The sequence below is a fragment of the Danaus plexippus genome, chromosome 2 (genome assembly GCF_018135715.1).
Source record: "Danaus plexippus chromosome 2, MEX_DaPlex, whole genome shotgun sequence".
In the NCBI taxonomy this organism is placed as follows: domain Eukaryota; kingdom Metazoa; phylum Arthropoda; class Insecta; order Lepidoptera; family Nymphalidae; genus Danaus; species Danaus plexippus.
The window spans coordinates 473417-494947 of NC_083537.1; the positions used below are offsets into that span (position 1 = coordinate 473417).

At 39.1% G+C, this 21531-nt stretch overlaps 3 protein-coding genes across 3 annotated transcripts; 1 reads left to right on the forward strand and 2 right to left on the reverse strand.

Moving 5' to 3' along the window:
• Window positions 1-7213: 7213 nt before the first annotated feature.
• Window positions 7214-15431, reverse strand: LOC116779644 (uncharacterized). The gene is made up of 5 exons (XM_061521314.1): window positions 15242-15431; window positions 14746-14937; window positions 8336-8549; window positions 7961-8182; window positions 7214-7887 (listed from the first exon to the last, which is right to left on the reverse strand). Exons 1-5 carry the CDS (start codon window positions 15326-15328, stop codon window positions 7760-7762), a joined length of 843 nt encoding a protein of 280 aa, XP_061377298.1. The 5' UTR covers window positions 15329-15431; the 3' UTR covers window positions 7214-7759.
• Window positions 15432-16002: 571 nt separating this feature from the next.
• Window positions 16003-20258, forward strand: LOC116779642 (importin subunit alpha-4). The gene is made up of 6 exons (XM_032674031.2): window positions 16003-16279; window positions 16366-17064; window positions 17473-17715; window positions 18026-18298; window positions 19055-19231; window positions 19752-20258. The coding sequence occupies exons 1-6, from the start codon at window positions 16217-16219 to the stop codon at window positions 19833-19835; spliced, it is 1539 nt and encodes a 512-aa protein (XP_032529922.1). The 5' UTR covers window positions 16003-16216; the 3' UTR covers window positions 19836-20258.
• On the reverse strand, window positions 20243-21459 carry LOC116779645 (uncharacterized). Its single transcript, XM_032674035.2, has 4 exons — window positions 21325-21459; window positions 20855-21051; window positions 20462-20573; window positions 20243-20384 (listed from the first exon to the last, which is right to left on the reverse strand). The coding sequence occupies exons 1-4, from the start codon at window positions 21394-21396 to the stop codon at window positions 20343-20345; spliced, it is 423 nt and encodes a 140-aa protein (XP_032529926.2). The 5' UTR covers window positions 21397-21459; the 3' UTR covers window positions 20243-20342.
• Between the last annotated feature and the right edge of the window lie 72 nt (window positions 21460-21531).

Below are 21531 nucleotides of genomic sequence, written 5' to 3' on the forward strand. Positions count from 1 at the left end.
GTTGTGGTGGCGCGCGTGACAACTTTCCAAAATCGACCTAAAAATTCCAGTAACATTACACGACAGGGTAACCAGCCCCAAAAAAGGAAATGTTACTACTAATTCCAATAAAATTATACGACAGGATAACCAGCCCAAAAAAGGAAATATTACCTCTATTTCAAAAAGGGTTAAACATCAGGGTAACCAGCCCCAAAAAGAAAGCGCTTGTAATAAATACTCTTTTTCTCTAAAACAATCTGCTACAGCAGAACCATATAATAATGACATTTCAAAAATTCTACGAAACATTACTTACCTTATATACGAGTATTGAAATCCGTTTCAGGAAAACATTTAACCTGTCTAATTGTTCCTGGTGATTTTGTGAGTTTGATTAAACAATCATCTATCGACGAAATGCCTTAAATTAATAATCATGCAATTCAAATAAAGGGTGTTGATCCTGACAGTGGTAATTGTGTTACAATTTTAGGTCATTGGGTCATCAAAATTAGTTTTTCGACAAAATTAAATCAACTTTGTAATAGTATATCTAGTAGTTTATTGACTTTCTCATTTAAGTTAGAAGTTTTGAATCAAATTAAATTGTTTCCGAATTAGTTTATTACATAAGATACTTACCTATCTCTGAGGAATTCCCTGTTAAATTAGAATTACAAAATATTTATAAATCTTAGACCTGAGTAACTTATGTGTGTTCTATAAGAATAACAAAATATTTTTTGTATAAAGAATTCCTCTCATCAATCATAAGATACATAACCTTTATAAAAGTATTCCTATTCCAATTTCTCATTCTGTAAATCATAACATTTATACATTCACATTTCCAACTAGTAACTATATCTGTTTATGAAAGGCTAACTTACTTATTCTACTCTAGATACGGTTATTTGTGTTGTGTTAAAGCATACCTAATAATATTTACATTTGTAAAGACCAAAATGAACTCTGTATTGAAATTTTTCTCAATTGTGAAAAAGATTTAATTCTTAAAATAGCAATTAATACTTTACCAGGCCCGCCGGAAGCGGGCGTGCAACGCGTGCACTGCAAACGGGCGGCACGCCCAGGGGGCGGCAAATTGAGTGACTTCTAACTTGTCTTATTCAAGTCATTGTGATAATATTCATTGTATAAGAAAAAAAAAATCATAGCATTAAAAAACCTCTCCAAATAAAGATAACCACCATCTATCGTTACCGTCAAAACTAAGATACTATACGTCGTCTGTCATTCGATGAAAAACGGAAATCCGCTTTGGGCTTCCTTCTATTATTTTGTACATGATTTTTCGGCTCAACTTAATGATATTTTACCTCGTGTAGTGTGAATATTACTCAATATCCATATATATACTGAATTATCCGTCAGTATAAAGCAGAAGTGTGCGGGAATCGTAATTATGGTAAGTACGACCTAACTTGTTTATTGACTTAAATATCACAAAGATTACTGTTCAAATATGAAGTAACAATAACTAAAGGGCTTTTAAATCTTGAATATTAAATGTACGTTTTCTTTTCATCATCTACAAAAAGGTGGTCGATAATTTCCAACATTTACCGGATTTGAAATTAAAAGTGAAAAAACGCGATGGTCCAGCAGAATCGATGCAGTGAAACCATTACGATATAACCTTGAACAAGTCTTCGATGCTTTGCTGGAGATATCTGGTGGCTCGAAGGAATGAGATTATACTACAACTAATAAGGCGCATTTGCTTGCTTTAAACATTCAAAATTATAGATTTATTTGCTCGGAAATAATTTGGTTCCATATTTTAAACAAAATTTACGTTTTGAGAGAAATGATGTAGAGCCCTACAATGCATACTCAAAGCTACATAAATTTAATAAATAAGTTGATTGATAAGTTTACAAAATATCGCACGTCTGAACACTTTGAAACGCTGTTAGCAGAAGCTTCTAAAGTGACTCATGAACTCAACGTAGAAACAGATTTCCCCCCAATAAATACAATTCGACCAAGAAGAAAATCAACACAATTTAATTACGAACACAGTGAAGAAGTTGTAGTAGACCACAAAATCAATCACAGAGTAGAGTTTTACTTTAGAATCCTATATCAAACAATAACTTCTTTAAAGGATAGGTTCGACTTTCAAAAAAAAAAACATTTTCCGATGTATTTTGGCTTATTAAGCAACAACTTATTTAATTATTCCAACGATGAGTTAATAAAACATTGTAAAGATTTAAATCTGAAGCTTAAAGATGACTCAAGTGGAGAATCAGACATTGACGGAATTGATTTATTAAATGAAATCATTGCTTTAGAGTTTCATTTTGTACTAAACAATATCTGTTTGCCGATGACTTAATTTCAATATTTCCGCACAGCGATAGTGCTAAGATTATTACTCACATTGACAGCTTCAGTTGCATCTGGTGAAAGGTCATTTTCTAAATTAAAAATTATAAAAAACTATTTAAGATCAACAATGCACCGGCAAAGACTGAGTTTTCTAGCAATACTTTCAATTGAACATGAAATAGTTGATAGTTAGGACACAAGAAAGTTAATAGACGGTTTTGCACATTTAAAGGCTAGAAGAGTAAATTTCTTATAAGACTTGTAAGTTTGAACTTTTAACTTCTGTAGGCAAACGTTATATACAGTACAGAATAAATTATTTAAAATAAATAATTTGTCTTTTATTTTTTCTCACCATAATAACTAATAAGGAAATATGAATACTCTTTTTGCCAAAACTCATATAGAAGCGGGGGCGGCAGAATCGGTATTGCACGCGGGCGGCAAAATATCTAGCGGCGGGCCTGTACTTTACCCCAGATATGTAATCCTAAGATAATTCAAGGTAATTTAAACATCTGGCATAGATTAGCAAGTAACCGCTACATTTAGTTGCAGTCAGAGATGACAAAATTGACATTAAAATGTAAATCGAATATAACGGAATTAATGTTACTGGAACAGGAATCTTTACATTACCTGAGAACTGCATTGGCTTTTCTTCAGCTTCACGTGTATATTTCTATATTTGTAAACGACTTCTTCCAACTCGATTTTGACCCATTTTAAACGGACCCATGTCGCTCCAATTTTGTAGGCTTATAAAGGACCAGTGGCATTTATTACCTCGTAGAATTTATATCAATTCAATCATTAGGATTGCCAGGATGATCATATCATATCATAGATCCTGTAAATGAGAGTGAAAGAGATAGAGCATGCTCGCTCAAGCGCTATTGTATTTGTTGGTAAGCTCATAGCTGCGTTATCAACAGCCAAAAATCAAAAATTTCTGATAAGGAGAATTTTATATTTAATTTCTAAGTGACTGAGCTGATACTAACTTAATCGCGATAATAACAAAAAAATAGACGTGTCACAAATATGACTACTGGCAGGATCAACCAGGGAGATGTGTTCCGGAATCTAGCTTCGTGAATATGTATAGACTAATATATATATAGCATTAGATGAAATGAAACGGTTACGAAATATTAATTTATAAAAAGTGAACAATAGGGCTTTTTTACATAAATCCTTACACTACTTCTTTGATCGCAAGTGTAGCTATTTATGCTAACAACACAAAAAGCCTTAGAACGTACACGAAGTGGAGACGCAGTTCTGTAAACACAGCTTTATATGTCAATGGATGAAAAATTTATGTAGCTATTTGATAGTAAAATGAAACATTTGTCGTCTAGAAGATTAACACATCCGGGTTGAAGACAAATTGAACTAAAAAGTAAAAAATAAAATATAACATTAACAATAACAGTGGGCGGAAAATATCAGTATTGTTATGAGAAAAGCATGGGGCGCTTTGTACCATATCTTTCATACTATTTTTGAACTAATCGTATGAAAAAAGTAATAGAAATAATTCCACGGTTAAGAAAATCTTCTCAAAAGAGGTAATGTCTTTTAATTGCGCAAGTTTCGTCTTATCCGGGGGTTTGTTATAACCCTGGAATGTTAACTGTATTGCTAATCTAGATCTCACACGTCGTTTACATTACAATCCAGATATAAATGCGAAATCAGCTCTATTTTCTTCTAACAAAGCGACCACCCTGATCCTCAGTTCAGTTCCAGCCCTCTTACGAGATACCGCTTTTACCGAATCATCTCACTTTAATATATTTTAATCAATGAATTAATAAGTTTATGAAATAAACAATTAGTGTTTTGAACTAGTTTATTCTTTAAAAAAGCCGAATCCTCGGGGAGTTCTAACAGAACGTTCCAGGGTTCGATTAATAATCTTGAATTTGTGGACTTACGATGAGCTTCAACTCAAAAAATAAACTTCTGTAATGAGCTGCCGTAGGCTAAGATTTGTAGAGGATAAAAGTTCTGAAGTAGAGCAATTGCGGGATCGACGACTCAAAATTGTGACGTAAGTACCTTCCCGACCCCAGCCTGAATGTATGATCCTGATGGCTTCCTTTTCAAAGCAGCGATGGTTCCACAAGATTAATTGGCCAACAGAGACGAAACCTTTTAACATTCAATGGATTCACCGTACTTGTGCGGGGTCCACGGCGTTGCAGGGACAGGAGCTTCAACAGTACCTGGGACTTGCAACCCAGGTGTAGGTTTAAGGAGCCCAAATCTAAAGCGCGTTAATCTCTCACCTCCACCGTCCAAGCTCTTCTCTCTACCTAACCAAATTTGAAAAGGACCTACTAGGGCTGCGTTCAAAGTACGTTCAAAGAATGAATTGATACTAGTTCTGGACAGGCTCAAGTCTTTTAATAGGTTGTAGAGGGATTTTGCCGTTATACGTCTCGCTCCACTAATACCCACAAATTTAAAACGAAACTATTCTTAACGAGTTCGTTAGTGAGCTCGTAATATTTGTTGACCTTGATGGCATGGTCTTTATAGATATTGGTTTCCCAAGGAATCGTAAGCTCTCATAAATATATCTGGTCTGGAGGCCGTCGCACGTATATCCTCTGGGATTTTGTATTGTTTCTCATACGTATCCATCATTATAGTCCAATCCAAAGCCGCTTTAAGGATAGAGTAAGGCTTGACCTTTGATTGTGTAGCCCTAGTGCCTTCTCTCACAAAACCCACTGATGGCTCATTTGTGGTTATTTCCCTTTGCGCTCTGGCCACTGAAAGACTAACCGCTTCACGTATGATTTACAGAACCCTATCGTGGCGACGCGAGTAACGGCTGCTATCCAGCCCCGGATCTTAATTTTTTTTATGCGGGGCAAAAACAGAAACATGCCGCCCCCGCCCACTTATTTTTATTTTTCCCTTTATCATCTTTATAATTTCAGCTATCAGATGTCCACTAAGACATAAGCCTTCCGGAAATAATGCATCAATTGCTATTCTATCCTTGTTATACTTATTTATTTACAGATGTATAGACATAAAGACGTAAAATATTATATTTTATACACAGCACAGGATAGTATCTAAAAAAAAATATGTGTAGTAAAAATAAAAATTATAATAGGTTTATTAAATTGCACTTTTGAATAAAAATTTGACTCTTCGAGCTTTTTGTTCATCAAATAAATCTATGGCCTACTCATAATTTAACTCGTGTGCTATTCGATTTTCTTTCGCTAATATCGCAAGACCTGATAAGCGTTCCTGGCTCATTGAAGAACGCAAATATTTTTTTTATTAATTTCATGCGCATAATGTTTGTTTGTTTTGCAAAATAAGCTCAACTTTTTTCAACAAATTCTTCAACTTCTTTTATCCAATATTCCTTTAGATTGTGTCTCATTTTTTGCAAAGTTTTGAGCAGACCATCCATTACTGCGACGGAAGGGGACAGGACATCTTCTTTCTGAATTATTATATTCACTCGATTGATGCCGCGAAGAATATTCGCCTGTATAGTTAAATTAAGAATAAAATTAAAATTCTTTATAGCAGTTAAAAGATGGTTTGCCTCGAACTTAGCTTCTGGAGCATGCGAAGTTTGCTTAACTTCTTCTAAGGCGTCCACTATTTCTGGCAAGTTACTTAATAATGCTTTCACAGCAACATGTTTCGCCGACCATCTCGTCTGACTACTTCCTTATAAATTGGTTTTTACGCACTTTTTCATAATTTCCCACCTCGAAAAGGAGCCAACAAAAAAAGCGATATATTTTTTGAATCAAACCAAATAGGTTAATAGCTTCCTGACGTGATGAGGCAGAATGAACACCTACAAGATTTAAGGAGTGAGCCAAGCACGGTATGAATTTGGCCATTTCATTCCTTTCAGTAATTGTAAGTTTTCTTCGAAGAGTTCCGATCGTTGCGACGTCTCGAACGAGACTGTTTTTAATTATTTACCCCCGCCTCTATTTATACCAACCAACACTCATTGTTGCGACAACGCTTGCACAACTGGTTATGCGGGTGACACCTGACATTTTTACTTTCCAGAATTATAATTCAAATAATAGGAATTGAAACGATACGTACAATTAAAACGACAACAAAACATACATCAATATGTATTTATAATACATACATGAAGAGCTGGGTAAGAGTTGTAATTATAAAGGAAATAATCTATTTCTTTACTTAACCTTCTAATGACTAAACAAAACTGGTCTCACAAAACACAAGTGCCGAGTTCGCGAACTCCTTACCGTCAGCTGTTCACTCCTACTCACAGTAGTGTTGACGATTGAACCGCTGTCCCTTATAGCTTAGCAAAACCAACTATTACTTCTATGTAAACTGTAACACGTGTTCTGGCTGTCCGTTAGAATATCCTTCTTATATCTTTTGATATGTTATTAATTCTCGTCTAAGACGCAGTCTCCTAATGAATCTTTACCGACGCTAGCGAAACCTCAGGTTCCTCTCTAATTTATAAGAAACCATTTTCTCTAACAGACTAATTATATACCCTTATGTTTCACGCATCGAAAATTATACTGGTTTATTTGGCAGGAGGGCAGAAAACAACTTTTAATGTGGAAAACCGTCGCATGTCCTAAACCCTGAAGAATGAACCAAAATAAAAAAATACTTAAAATTCTATAGCAATTAATTCACGAAGCTCGTATAAGCTGGCGCACAAAGGCACGACGCAAAACAGCGACGCAATGTTAACTGTATGAGGTACTGAATAATGAGCGCCTCACGTGTAGAGGTGTCGGCTGGCCGCGTCCCCGCAGAGTATATCAGAAACGCGTTTGGTATCCAAAGGAGTCTATACTAATAATTGAAACTCCGCTCAGTTTGAGACACTTTATTGATTGAAATACATTCCATATGTACGATATACTTAACGCTAAGAAAAAGTGCACCGAAACAGGAAAGGTCGAGGCGACCGTCTCCTCTGTAACGAGCAAAACAAAACAGGCGGACGTAGAGGTCGAGGGTCGGGACTCGCTCCCAACACTACACACAGACACGTGTGCGCTCCGACAGTAGTAACTAAATGGCACTCCACTAAACATACGAGTATTAAACGTTAACTGAGATCATAGAGCGACGGTAGAGATACGATAAACTTACAACATAAATATAAAGATAAGGAAATAAAGAGTTCCTCTAATCAATACAGCAACACGACCGAGACGACTCGGAGCGGGAGAGGGTCGTGTTGTAGACGTGCGCTCCTTTACATGTGTCACTAGACAATAACGATAATAACATTTCACTAACAGAGCCTCGCCGGGCTCCGACTAAGCGGTGGGGTGGGGGAGGGTTCCGGGGGTGGGGTGGGGGTGACGGACGCTCTCCAAGATGGCCGCCCGTACAGCCGGCGACTCGGTGTCTAAGCCTTCTTGTCTTTGTTCTCGTACTGCAGCACCTCCTGCAGGTTGTCTATCTTGATCTCCTGCACGTGCTTGCCAGAGAACTGCATGTAGTCGTGAGGGGGATCCTCGGCGGAGCGTTTGCGGACTGGAAACATCGACAATAGATCTAAGTAACGCCGCCTGTGTGCGCGTCTGCGTGCGGGTGGACGTGTACTTACTGGCGCCAGTCTGGTCGGCGGTGAGTCTGTAGGTGGGTCGCGGGGCGCAGTCGTCGGAGAGCCTGGTGAAGGTGATGGCGGGGAGAGCGGCCCGCAGCGAGGAGCGGACGCGGGACACGTCGAACTGCGAGCCTCGCTGCAGACCCGCTATGAATAACGACGGAGACAGGACCAGCTCCGGCTCCAGGTCCATGATGAAGCAGCGGTCCGAGTCGATTATACCTGGAACCGAAACATTCCGGTCTCGCTATTTGTTCTATCACCCGTTCGCACATTAAATAGCTAGTGTTAAAGATATTCCAGCTGAACCAGCTTCAGGTATCCTCAACCAACTATACTAGTATAGAGTGTGGCGGTTCATGTTATAATAGTCACCGGTGGTGTTATCATTAAAGTCGTGTATGAAGCTGACGCGGTGTCCGTTGTTGATGACGGAGATCTTCTCCACGTTGTCCCCTATGTCGAGTTCCTCGCGCAGCGCGTTCACGAACTGATCGTCGTCCGAGGTGCTGACGACCTGCACGTCCTCGGGAGACCAGCTCAGCGGCAGCACGCGGAAGTTGGGCTCGATCATCTGAGAGTTCTGGAGCTGATGGTAGGAGACGAATCATTATTGAGGAGGAAACTAGGAAAATCATTTTAATCAGTTCACACTTAAATAATCTATAGCGCGCCTGGGACTGGCGGTCATCAAATACGCGCAACTAGAATTTCATTGATCCGGAACAAGCTGCTCGTCTAAATATAGCCACCGTAACAACATTTCCTACATTGGTCTAACTCAATCAACATACACACCACGGCGCACCGCTGCTGACGTCATCGTTGCTTCATAAAGGGTCATGTCTTTAAAATTATCGTAACACGTGATCAAACCATGTTGATAAATGTTAGAGTATTGTTAGCGATACGAAGCTTAACAAAGAATATTAAAATCTATTACAAAAACCTACTGCATTGATTGTATATTTGTTTTATTCGTAATCATATTGCGTCGCCGCGAAGTCAGGGATCGATACTGTAATAAATGTTAGTTAAAGACAGCGCGGACTGCAGACGAGGTCTTCCATACTATATTAAGAAGAAATCGATGGCAGGCCGAGCTCCGGCAGGTTAATGGGAGAGATGTATACGATAAGATTTGAAAGTAAAACCTTATACGAGACGAAATACCGAAGAAAATACACACATTAACATAGTATATATAGTAGAAAAAATATTCTAATTTAACACCATTTTTAAGATGACTTTTGTTATATCCTTTTATATATACATATTAGTTTACATTCAGAGGCAGTTCTAAACTATGCTCTGATATCTGGCCAACAAATTTAATGTATAGAATGTAGTTAGCCGGTTACATCATACTTTAAACATTGCACAATTTAAACTCGTGATTTAGACTCTAGTGTAAACAAAGTCAACAATTTATATTATTGAACACAGCACGTGTCACCGCTGACCGCCGGTCAAATGCGGCGACAATTAAAACCGAAAGAGATCAGTTCTAACAATAGAATTTTAATACCACATAGCTACTGACAGTAATTAATCGTTCTGAAAAGAGATTCGTATCTTATCACCGCTTTTAACTGTGCTATAGTTAAGTTAATTTAGAAGACATCTCAAAATAACAAAGAACTGTGATAAAATCTACCGAGGGTAAGCTCTGATTTGCGAGAAATGAAAACATTACAAAAGATCTTTAAAAGCATCATTGAAAATTTTCCATCCCAAGAAAAAAAATTTAGAGTTGGTCAGAGCCTTCCAGAAAGACATTTCACTGCGGCCATCACATGAAACAATGTCATATTCTGAAAACCTCTCATGTAGAAACGCATTGAGGGTGGGAAAGACAATGTAGCTACAGCAAAATGACCAACAGCCGTCGCAGGTGTGAACCAAGCGTAGGTCAGGTGACTAGGCAACATGTTCTAGTTGATAAAATTTCAGTGTCAAATAATAAAAAAGTCAGATATTACTAAGTCTCTTTTGTTCAGACATCCAGCAAGTCAATAATCATTAATACAATTCTACTGTTCAATTCGTAAGTTCTTTCGGTGCATGGACTGATATTACAACTGGGTCGGGTGACGTCCGTCGTGTATCGAGACAGCATTCCATTACTGACGCTATTGATAATATGGCAACATTACGAAACACAAACGAAAACAACAAACACGCAGACGAAACAGACGAAATATTTGAAAGAGCTTTTTCATTTATACCGATGACATATGATCCCTCCATAAAAATCTTTTGTTTCGTAGCCACGTGACATTCAATGTAATCGTCATTTACCCAACATGGGTAACAATTTATCAAGAACACATAAGATTTTTTTTATTTCGAACAGGATTCATCAGTTTTGGTACCCACTTCCCACTATGGTTGTGCCTGCTTCAGTTACTGCATTATTATTATTTATTTATAAATTTTGGATATACAAAAAATATTTAAGCCTAGAATCCTGACAAATTCATTGACTCGTGAAATTCAACATTAAGTAGATGTACAAGTATATGCCACAGCCATATGTTCATTATTCTATCCAATGTCCAAGTGAGGGCAAGCTGTCTTTGGTATGTACAAACTGAATCAGGACAAGAGAGTAAGCCAACCAACGTCCATCACATAATTCGTACAACAAATCTGTTTTATGTTCAATTGCAAAATGGTTTAAATTACTTCTGTAATTGGCACACAAGTACAGCATCCTGGATGGGAGCCATTTTGTTTTGTAACGATTCACGATACACACAAGAGTTGTGCTACAGTCTACACCAGTGGTTCCCAACCTTTTCTTGGCTAGGGACCACTTTGTATTCTTTGTTGTTCGTATGGCACCACGATGTAAAGGAAAAATAAAGTGAATGACTAAGAAAATAAACTTTAATTAAAAACTCAATGTATTTCGTATAAACCAAAAATTAAATTTAAAAGTTTTGAATTCGTTCGCGGACCACTTTTTGTATCCCACGGACCACCGGTTGGGAACCACTGGTCTACACGGATCATGCTCGCAGTATTATGATCATTGATGAATAATGTTCATCGTGATCGTTCTACGGTGCTGGGGCTGGGGCTGGGGCTGGGTATACTTATTGACGGGTTCATAATGATCTTGGACCTAGAGTAGATTGTAAACATATTTTTTTCATAATCTGAATATTACTAATATTTAAGTCATCTAATTATTAATGCATTTTTACCTAAGTTTCCATGTATTAAGAGAGAAAGTATCATCTCCCTGTAATCAATCAGTATCATATATTATATGAAGCTTCTGTTCCTTACGACAAATCTCTTCTATATATTTATAATTTATGATACATTTGATTATATTCAATTGATCTGAACAGTCCGTTTATGCGTTATATCTGCATGTGTCGACGTTGAATTGCTTTGTTAAAAAATAAACTGTGTAATTAGGATTGAAGCTGGCGATGACAATACTTAGAAATGGACTTGTAAACTGTGAGGATTAATTCTGTATTTGGTACCAATATGATCTGGAGGCCGGATTCGGCGACAGCACTTTTTGATAATAATAGACCCGTTGGTTGCACAAGTAGGTAATGACTAATGAGTTAGAAATAAGTTAGCAGATAACACATTGTTTTCTTATAATGTATTTTTTTTTTACTTCGACTGTCATTTCATCCGTTTAGATGTTGAAATGAGGTCATGAACGGTGAACGCGATATTTCAGTATGAACCTATTTACCTTTTATTTTAAAAGACACCCAAATTATAAATCGAAGGAAACAAAGACTCTTGAAACTATTCTGATCCTTTTCTATGCGCATGAGGAAAGCGGAAACGTATCGCTTCGTCTGGATGTGAGGAAAGTCTATAACGAAAGGATGGAGGCCCACCGTGCGTCTGGTTGTCAAATAATAGAAAGGGTATGCAGGAATTAAATCGTGCAATTCCTGGGCAGGAGACAGTCTCCAGAGTGTAATCTGTAGAATAACGAAAGGCTGGCTACTTGTTGTCTATCCTCTATGCTGACGAGACTGGATTTAACCAAGTTTTGTGTGTCAGTGGTCACCGATTATCTTTGGTGCCAATGGGTACGTCGGTGAAGGCAATAAAATAATCCAAGGTCTGATGTGTTACATCAGTTACACCGTCGGCGCGTGTTGACGAATCTCCTGAAGAGAAGCTAACCTGCCGCCAAGAACCAGACGCAAAGAAATGTCGCATCTCATCCCAATCTGCTGCCTTGTACCACCATAATGACCTTTCGCCGTAAATTCGTGACCGGACGGATATATCAATACAGATTTAACCAGACAGTGGTCAAAAGCTACCAATTGTGATGAGACATCAACGATGTATCTATCTGGGTCTGTTCTCAACGGTAGATCCAAGAAATTGGCTATATGCTCATCCACATCTGGCACCCTTGCAGCTTCCTTTACCAACTGAAAAAGACTTGGCGATAAGGAGAAATTCCAAGCTTCTCTCCCATCGTGGTCAGTCAGGTAATATGGAACCAGGCCGTCTTGATGGTGGATATCAAAATTACCTAGAACGACAGGCTGTGCCGAAGGGTACGAAGCAGAGCTTATCAACAGCCTTGCTGAAATATATATTCAAATAAGCGTGTCGTCACCTGATCACCTGGACACCTATATCCACCAGAATCCAGAGGGCTGATAATTTGGTATCTTAAAGGTGACGGAGACGCTAACAACAGATATCATTGCGGATATACACACATATCCCGGCGCGCTATAGAAAGTTTTATTCGAGAGGGTAATCTGGTACGCCGCGATTGTAGGACAAAATCCACGTTTACTTTACGTAAAAACAGCAAGAGAGGGTTACTAGGCTCTCGGTGATAATGAGAGCTTACAGTACTGACCTCTAATAACAGCGAGGTACACTTTTTAATAGAGGAATTGCAGCCGCTGTGAAAATTACTTTACTTTTTTGTTTTGTCTTTATTTTATAAAGTGAATCGACGTTGATAGTTGAAGGAACCCTTGACATTATTATTCAACAAGACAGCGAGACTGGCTTCAATAGTTGGGGCTTGATCTGGAGACTGCGGGGCCGCTCGAACCCCCCCCCCCTTCTCTCCAGAGATCGCTATTGAACACTCTCATCCTGTCACAAACCGGCGTGATGGGACCACCCTGGGTTTATACCCAGTTGACTAGGCAGCCTTTCATGAGTGACTAGACCAGTAATTGAGCCCCCTACTGACTGTGGCAGGCCAGCGGGACACCCATCTTCTAATCCCGCTACCCTCCATGACCAAGAACCTGACACAACAAAGATCATGGCGTTTTGCACTTGACTTAAATTAGAAGGCAACTTTTCAGACCCATCCTTCATAATGCTTCTTCAGACGATAGGCCGGAACCCGACTAGTCGGTTGGCCTCATGACTTTGTCTGATGGGTGGATGCTAATATTTTGACCTCCCATCGAACTAATGTCTAACGAATTATTACTCAACATCCACTTAAAACTTTTTTTTATGTTCCTATTTGTGGTTATTAAAATGTCTTTTTTTTTTGGTCTCGGGTTGGAAAATACTCATGGAACCCCGCCGTCCTCGAGGAAGAGTGAAGGGGTCTGTCAGACTCTTACTGACTAAAAACCAACCCGTGTTCCTCATGTACCCGTGTGTCAGAGGGGCGGGTATCGCCAAAGCATTCATCACTACCCCCCGATAGGCATTGACCCACCATATGGTCAGGTGGGCCCCGTCACCCACTCTGTGGCCGTCACCCGGACACAAGACTCAACTAAAAGGCGCGCGCGGAACACACGCCGCCTCCTCGAAGCCTGCAGCTGTTATCGGACAAGATGCCCCGAATCTGTAATCTACAAGCCGCGTTATTAAGGTGTCCTGGTGGATCATCACTTATCCTGACTCCTCCCCCCTCCTAATTCGCGTATCAATAAAACATTTTTTTTTACAATATTGACTGTTCCGAAATTTGTGTCCAATTAAAAATATGAAAACGTAAAGACAATCGATGACTCCAAATAACAGTCGACACGAGCGAGCACTCAAAATATGTATCTACTTAGATTTACTAATTTTGTCAGCTGAAGAAAAACTTTTTATTACTTAATTCCTATCATGACGGAGAGTGGGTGCAAAGATAGAATATAGATATACTGTACCACGGTGTAGTATATTGTACTCTACATACATAGAGTCTATCATTGTATGGAAGACAAGCTAATACAACCAAAGACAATGACAAAGACAATGTTAAAGTTTTAAGAAGTTTGTTATTAGAACAAGTAATGTATTTTAGTATTGTAATCTCATTTCAGTAAATAACATAAAGCTTATTGTAGGAGATTTTATTGAGTCATTTGTGTTAATTATTTTTTTATCTGTGAAAGTGTTATATAAGACGGATCTCCTCATGACATCTTTAAAATGTCTCTGGTTTACCGTACTACTATTTTCATTTATTTGCTTATTATCAGATCATGGGACCAGATCGGCGAGGAAGTTGGTTGTAAGGACCTATATTTTCTTATTAACATTTCATTTGGAACCAAAAGTCTTCATGATTTGATGAGTCCTGATCCAACTAGAGTCCCACCATTCCTGCTGGAGTCTTATCACTACATACTTGCAGCATACTTGTAGTAGAATTATTTATTACAAATATCTTGTAAATCAATTTATAGCACTAATAAATCATTGTCTCATGTATTCTCTCCTTTGGTGTTCGGGACATGACAATTTAAAATTTCGATATATAATAAACAATACTAAGATAAGCAAATTTTGTGCATTTGTACCTCTCGTATATCATTTGGGAGTGGTATAGAGCAGAATCCCTGGTAGCGTCGGGTGGAAGCGCTCATGTACTCGCGGTAGACCGTCAGGCCGCTAGTGAAGCCCAACATCAATAACAGCATGGCAGTCAGCGACAGACACAGCATAGCTCTGGAGGAGCGTGCCTCCGGAGTAGGATGGATATCAATTTTCTCCTTTATAAACAATTTATATTTTTTTAATTCTTTGTTAATTACAAAGAATATATTACAAAGTTTATACATAATTATTAAAAAAATGCTTATCAACATAATGCGAATTATATAAAAAATGCATTATAATATACGCCCAAATATATACGCAGCTTTTGTTTAACTATGATTATATTTTCATAAATTGGCGTTAACTATAAAAAATATTTTTCTCATAATTTATTTTTTATAAGACGAAACAAGAAAAATGAGAAATAAATATTAAAACAAGGAAATATATAAGTATTTTTTTTTTAATCATACGCACCTCATCGCAAACAGTTTTTTCTACCAATGGAGCACTAATTACTTCTGGTTTTCGTATAATAGCGCTCGGTTTCGTTAGCATAGTCATTTTAAGCAATCAAATTGATAGTATCGGTTACAGAAACAAGTAAACAACAGTCTACGCAGTTATTATTGCAAGACCATTTGAAAACTGAATTATAGTGCGCGATCGATCCAATAATCCAGAGATTCCACAGACAAAAAATATATAACTCTTTGATAGACCTAACAAAATAAAAATTATTAGTAAATTGTAATAATTGGTATAAAGGATTAAATAAGATATTTTATTTAATAATTATAAAAGCTAAAAAGAATCAATTACAATAAAAAAAAATACTAAATATATTTTATACTTTACATTTTATATTTATTTTTTAAAAATTATAATTATTTTTATAATGTGCTTAGAAAAAAAATATTGTTCTTTATAGCAGTAGATTTCACTTCAAAATGTTATTTTAGTAATTTTGTACGATTATTAGCAGAGGCTTTAAAATAAGCTTAACTTTTAATATACGTTTTACGTAGAGAAACTCACAATATGCTTAAATCTTTGGAGATTCTAAAAATATATAGTATTTAAAAAGGTGAATTAGTCAATAATGAATTATATTTATTTAATAGAATTTTTGATATTAAAAGATATATTTTATATTTCAGTAAACCTATTTGTTATACTGTGCATTCTTCAATGAAAAGTACCATAGACAATTTTTAATGAAATTATAAAATATGTTTATGGTACAAAAAAAGAAAGAATTCAAGAAGGTAGGAAGGAAACGAACGGTTTCGTTTTGTGGAATATTCTGTGGAGAGGTTAATGAATCAGCAACGCCTATAGTGCCGTTAAAACATGTTCGATTAGTTTTCTAGAATATTATTTTTAGTTATTTCTTTATTTCATTGTGTATTGCGTATAATCGTTAGCAACCACGACTACTACCACACTAAAATGGCGACGGATCCAATGAAACACCGCATGCATGTTTTCAAGAACACTGGCAAAGATGTCGATGTAAGTATATAAGTAAAAAAAAGATTTCATGAGGTATAGTTGATAAATTTATGAATAATTGATTTGTCAATGTGCATGGTTTTTAGGAAATGCGTAGACGTAGGAACGAAGTGACAGTGGAACTTAGAAAGAACAAAAGAGAAGAAACATTACAAAAACGTCGCAATGTCCCCGTTAGCTATTCAACAGACGAAGATGATATCGATAGAACACTGGCATCCACGGATCTCGAGGAGCTGGTGATGAAAGCGGCCAATGCCGAGAACCCAGAAGAGCAGTTAGCCGCAGTTCAACAGTGTAGAAAGCTTCTGTCCTCCGATAAGAATCCACCTATAGACAGTTTGATAACGACGGGAATTTTACCTATACTTGTTCAGTGCCTTTCTAGAACTGATAACCCGACACTACAGTTCGAGGCGGCTTGGGCCCTCACGAATATCGCGTCAGGAACGTCCGCGCAAACCAACAAAGTCGTTCACGCAGGAGCAGTGCCTCTATTTTTACAATTGCTCATGTCTCCTCATGAGAATGTCTGTGAGCAAGCTGTCTGGGCTCTAGGTAACATCATCGGAGACGGACCAGTCCTGAGAGATTATGTTGTTGAATTAGGAGTTGTAAAGCCCTTACTCAGCTTTATAAAGCCTGGCATCCCCATCACTTTCCTGCGTAATGTTACATGGGTCATTGTCAACCTCTGTAGGAGTAAGGATCCTCCCCCGCCCGTCAAGACCATTCAGGAAATATTGCCAGCACTTAATGAACTTATCACTCACACAGATGTAAACGTAAGTCATTTTTCTTATCATAAATTACAAAACTATAAAAAATAAAGAGACATTCTTGATTAGTAATATTCATATCATAACTTGTATATCTTAGTAAGAAGATTATGATAAATTTAATTAAAGGTCTGGGTCATTTTGAACAATTATATATAAAATATTGCCACCTCTGGTATGCTACTATTATAGGTGCTAATTTTAACACAAAAACTTTTAAAGTAATGATTCCTAATTTTATGTTCTGAGAAGACTGAGAAGGGTTTTCACTAAAGGGTAAACAAATGTTCAAATAGAACTGAAAGCAATTTTACTTTCTTTCAGCACTAATTTGTTGTATTAAATACCTGAAAATGATAACTTATGACATTTTTATTGTCTTTGATTACATAATACTTTACTTTGTCCTAACAGGTGTTAGTGGACACAGTATGGGCTATCAGTTATCTCACCGACGGAGGCAATGATCAGATACAGATGGTCATAGAGTCTGGTATAGTTCCAAAGCTAATACCCCTGTTGTCACACAAGGAGGTTAAGACTCAGACGGCAGCTCTGAGAGCCGTCGGAAATATTGTGACTGGAACAGACGAACAAACACAAGTGGTACTCAACTGTGATGCACTTTCACATTTCCCGGCCTTACTTTCACACCCCGTAAGTTAAATCAGTATTTGTAACTTCAGTTATAATATAGTTTGTCAAGACAGATTTTGAAATATTTTCAGTTTGCTAACAGAAAAACTATTAACAGGATGTTTATTAAATAATAGTGTAAGGAAACTGAAATATGAATCCTCTTATTGATTTAAGCATCAGTGTCCAAGTAAGTGAGCAGAAACTATGTAGTTGGAACCACTGTCAACTTCTGCCCTAACTCATTTAATTTTTTTATCTTAGAATGTATATTTTTTCTTAAGGAAGCTGTCAATATAAAAATTGCAAATAAACATTGGTTTGTTAACAGAAAGAGAAGATCTGCAAGGAGGCGGTCTGGTTCCTGTCGAACATCACGGCCGGGAACAAGCAGCAGGTGCAGGCGGTGATCGACGCGGGTCTGCTGCCCAAGATCGTGGAGAACCTCAGCAAGGGAGAGTTCCAGACACAAAAGGAAGCGGCCTGGGCCGTCTCCAACCTCAGCATCTCGGGCACTAGCGAACAAGTGGCGGCCCTGGTACAGTGTGGAGTCATTCCACCCTTCTGTAACCTGCTGGACTGTAAGGACTCGCAAGTCATCAACGTGAGTACCTCTGCAATATTCAGGCATGAATGATATCTTTTAATGGAACTAATATTGTCGGATAACTATGCGGTATTTTATTATTTTTAAAACTACATGCTCCCCGGGTTTTTGGATTCTTGGCAGCAAGCGTGATCACGGACAGACGCGACGGGAACTCATAAAGTCTGAGCTCTCGTTGAATGATATGTTGTTAATATGTCTAGTCGTTGTTTTGCATTATACTTCCTTAACGTAGTTTGTGTACTTGACTCGAGCAGATTTCTAACTTCGGTAGATTTCACTTATTAGTGTTATAAATGTTCTCTGCAAACTTTATATTAACGTAGTAACGTTAATAAAAAAAATATAACAACACAGTGTCTGTGTTGCGTTGTAAAATGGAGTATCAGCTACTTTGGTACTTACTAGTAGGAAGGACGGTGATGAGATCTGAGACTATTAATTTACTATCACTAACATATCATCTCTGTCGCCATCACTACCCGTGATCTCGGTTGCTGCAGTGACCGAAAGGTCGGGATTATGTAGTTTTTAAAATATGTAATAAAATACTCGGAGTAATCCGAAAAATATTAGTTTTATTTTAAGGAAGGACAATGATTTTCTGTCATTAGTTTGTACCCTACTAGTGGTTCTCGGTTATTACCGCAACTAGTGATGTGTTTGTGTGAGAAATATTTCTATAAAATTCTTTGATGTGTAGAAACAACGTTCAGTATGTAGGCCTAACATCGTTGGTGCGTTTGATGGTAGGTGGTGTTGGACGGTCTCAGTAACATGCTGAAGATGGCCGGAGACAGCACGGAGGCGGTGGCCACCATGATAGAGGAGTGCGGCGGCATCGACAAGATAGAGGAGCTGCAGGGACACGAGAAGGTCGAGATATACAAGATGGCCTACGACATCATAGAACAGTACTTCGCTGACGAGGTGAGTCGCTCGTGCTCAGCCACCCGCGTGCGAAGAGACGTCTCTGTCTTTAGTATTTAACGTCCAGGGTTGGACTAATGTTGACTTGCAATTTATTACTCCCTCTCCCCTTCTTCTCGTAATTCTCTTATATATTAATCAAACGACAAACGTGAATAATATCCTTTGATTGAGGCGTGAGTGACGCACACTCGTGGTAATAGTCAATGAAGAGGTTCGCTCGTATTGTATGAGGCAGTGTTTGAAAACACTTTAGATCATGTGATAATATTTGTGAATAGTTTATAACGAACGCTTGTGACGAAATGTTACAGAAGGTATTAGCAGGACGAACAAAAATCTATATTTTGAACCTTTCATGTACTTCGTTAATTTACCTTTGTCTGTCTCGAAGATTGTAGGGGAGTTTTATATAATTTAGTTAAATAATGACCATCACAGGACGTTTCCTGTTCTCCATAGCCCTGGACTAACGACAATATGGGAATGTTCTGTAACCGAGTGTATGTCGTGTTCGCAGGAGGAGGACGCCACGGTGGTGCCGCCGGCGGCGGACGCCACCTTCCAGTTCGAGACCGCCAAGCACGAACCCTTCCGCTTCTGAACTCACACGCGCGCACACACGACACGCGACACACACACGCGTCCGCTGCACCCACCCGCGGAACGCCACACCTGTATATATGAACAACCCGGACCGCCCCGTGTCGTGTCGCGTGTCGTCGTGGTGTCGCGAGGACGGCGGCTCCGGACTCTTGTGATGTTTGAATTTCGTTTTAGTTGTAACGGCTCCGTGACGGACGACGGACGACAGTGGAATAGCTTTAACGTTTAAGTGGCGCGTACGCTGTACTCGGCTTACACCGATATTTGCTTTCATATAACATAGTATTTATGTTTCGATTTTTAACTCGGGAGTGATCGCTAACCTCGGCCTCGGCCTGAGAACAGTTTTATAGTTATGGAATTATGTTCTGACATTGAGCCCATTTGTAACTATATATCAATAAATTCTGTCCAATATTAAGAGGTTTTTATTTTTAATCTGAATAAGTATCGATCCACGCACGAGCTGTGCTCGGCGGCCGGAGACTGGCATGCCGCGTCCGCGCTAGACGATGAAGGACGGAGCTCGACGCGGCTGGCGAGATTCCTGCAATGAGGGGGAATTAGAAGAATTACGATTGGTTCAGTCGATTGTTACAACACGACAGTTAGTCATACATTTACCATCTTACGATACTCGCACGCGTAGCACTTGACGCTGACTGGAGGCGGGTCGGGAGACGGGACTCGCGCCCGACACGGAGCGACGGAGAAGCGACAGACCTTGCGGCGGAAACTGGAACAGGGCGAACTGATTACTGAAGACACCGGCTGGTGCATGCTGTATATGACTCGGAGAAACCAAGTCAGGACGTCTGTCGCGAGTCACGTGACTCCATACGAGTTGGTTTGCTCCAGCCGCTCCGTTTGATGTTCAAGCTGCTGGCGGTGAACCGTTTTACGTTACTGCTGTATCGACATCGGCTTACTTTATCTTACGTTTTTACACATTCTATAAGTGAGACGGCTCAGTCATGGGCCAGTCGGCCACGGGGGACGTGAGGAGTGAGTGCGTACTTAGGCAGCGGCTTGTCCCATCGGTTGTCGAGTCTGTTGACGCTCATGACGTGTGCGAGTCTCTGCAGCAGGCGGTAGTTGTCGTCCAGGAGCCGCGCCGCGCGCTCGCTCTCCCGCCGGCCGCGCGCCGCCTTCACCCGCACGTGCGGGCGGGGCTCCGGGCGCGAGCAGTCCACGGCCGGCCGCGAGCGACACACCTGCACCGACACCACATGATGCTTGTTTGGTTGTCAACGTTACCGTACTAACGCGTCACTGCATACCTTCCCTTGATAACTTAATTACTATTATTTATTCGTGTCTTTCGTTCCTATTTCACGGGATACGATTTAAAACATGAGTATAACAGACACGGATGGTAAAGACGTGTATATAAAAAGGCAGTAGCGTACGGTGTTATATGCAGAATTTAATTTAATCGAATCAATGTAAGCTTTAACTCTTAACATGCGAATTGACCGCAGCCTAACCTTCTTCCTGTGGTCCTGGTAGCGGCGGTCTTGCCAGGGCTGGACTAATAGCTTCTCTCGTCTCGACAACATCCTCGGAGCACGTCCGACCGACTATTGAACCATCGAGCCGAGTTCCTTCGGTCTCCATAGCTTCTAGCTTGTTGTTTGTTAAGTCGATACTCCGTCGCCAGTGCGGAGGGGGTGGGGGGACGTGCGGGGGGGGGG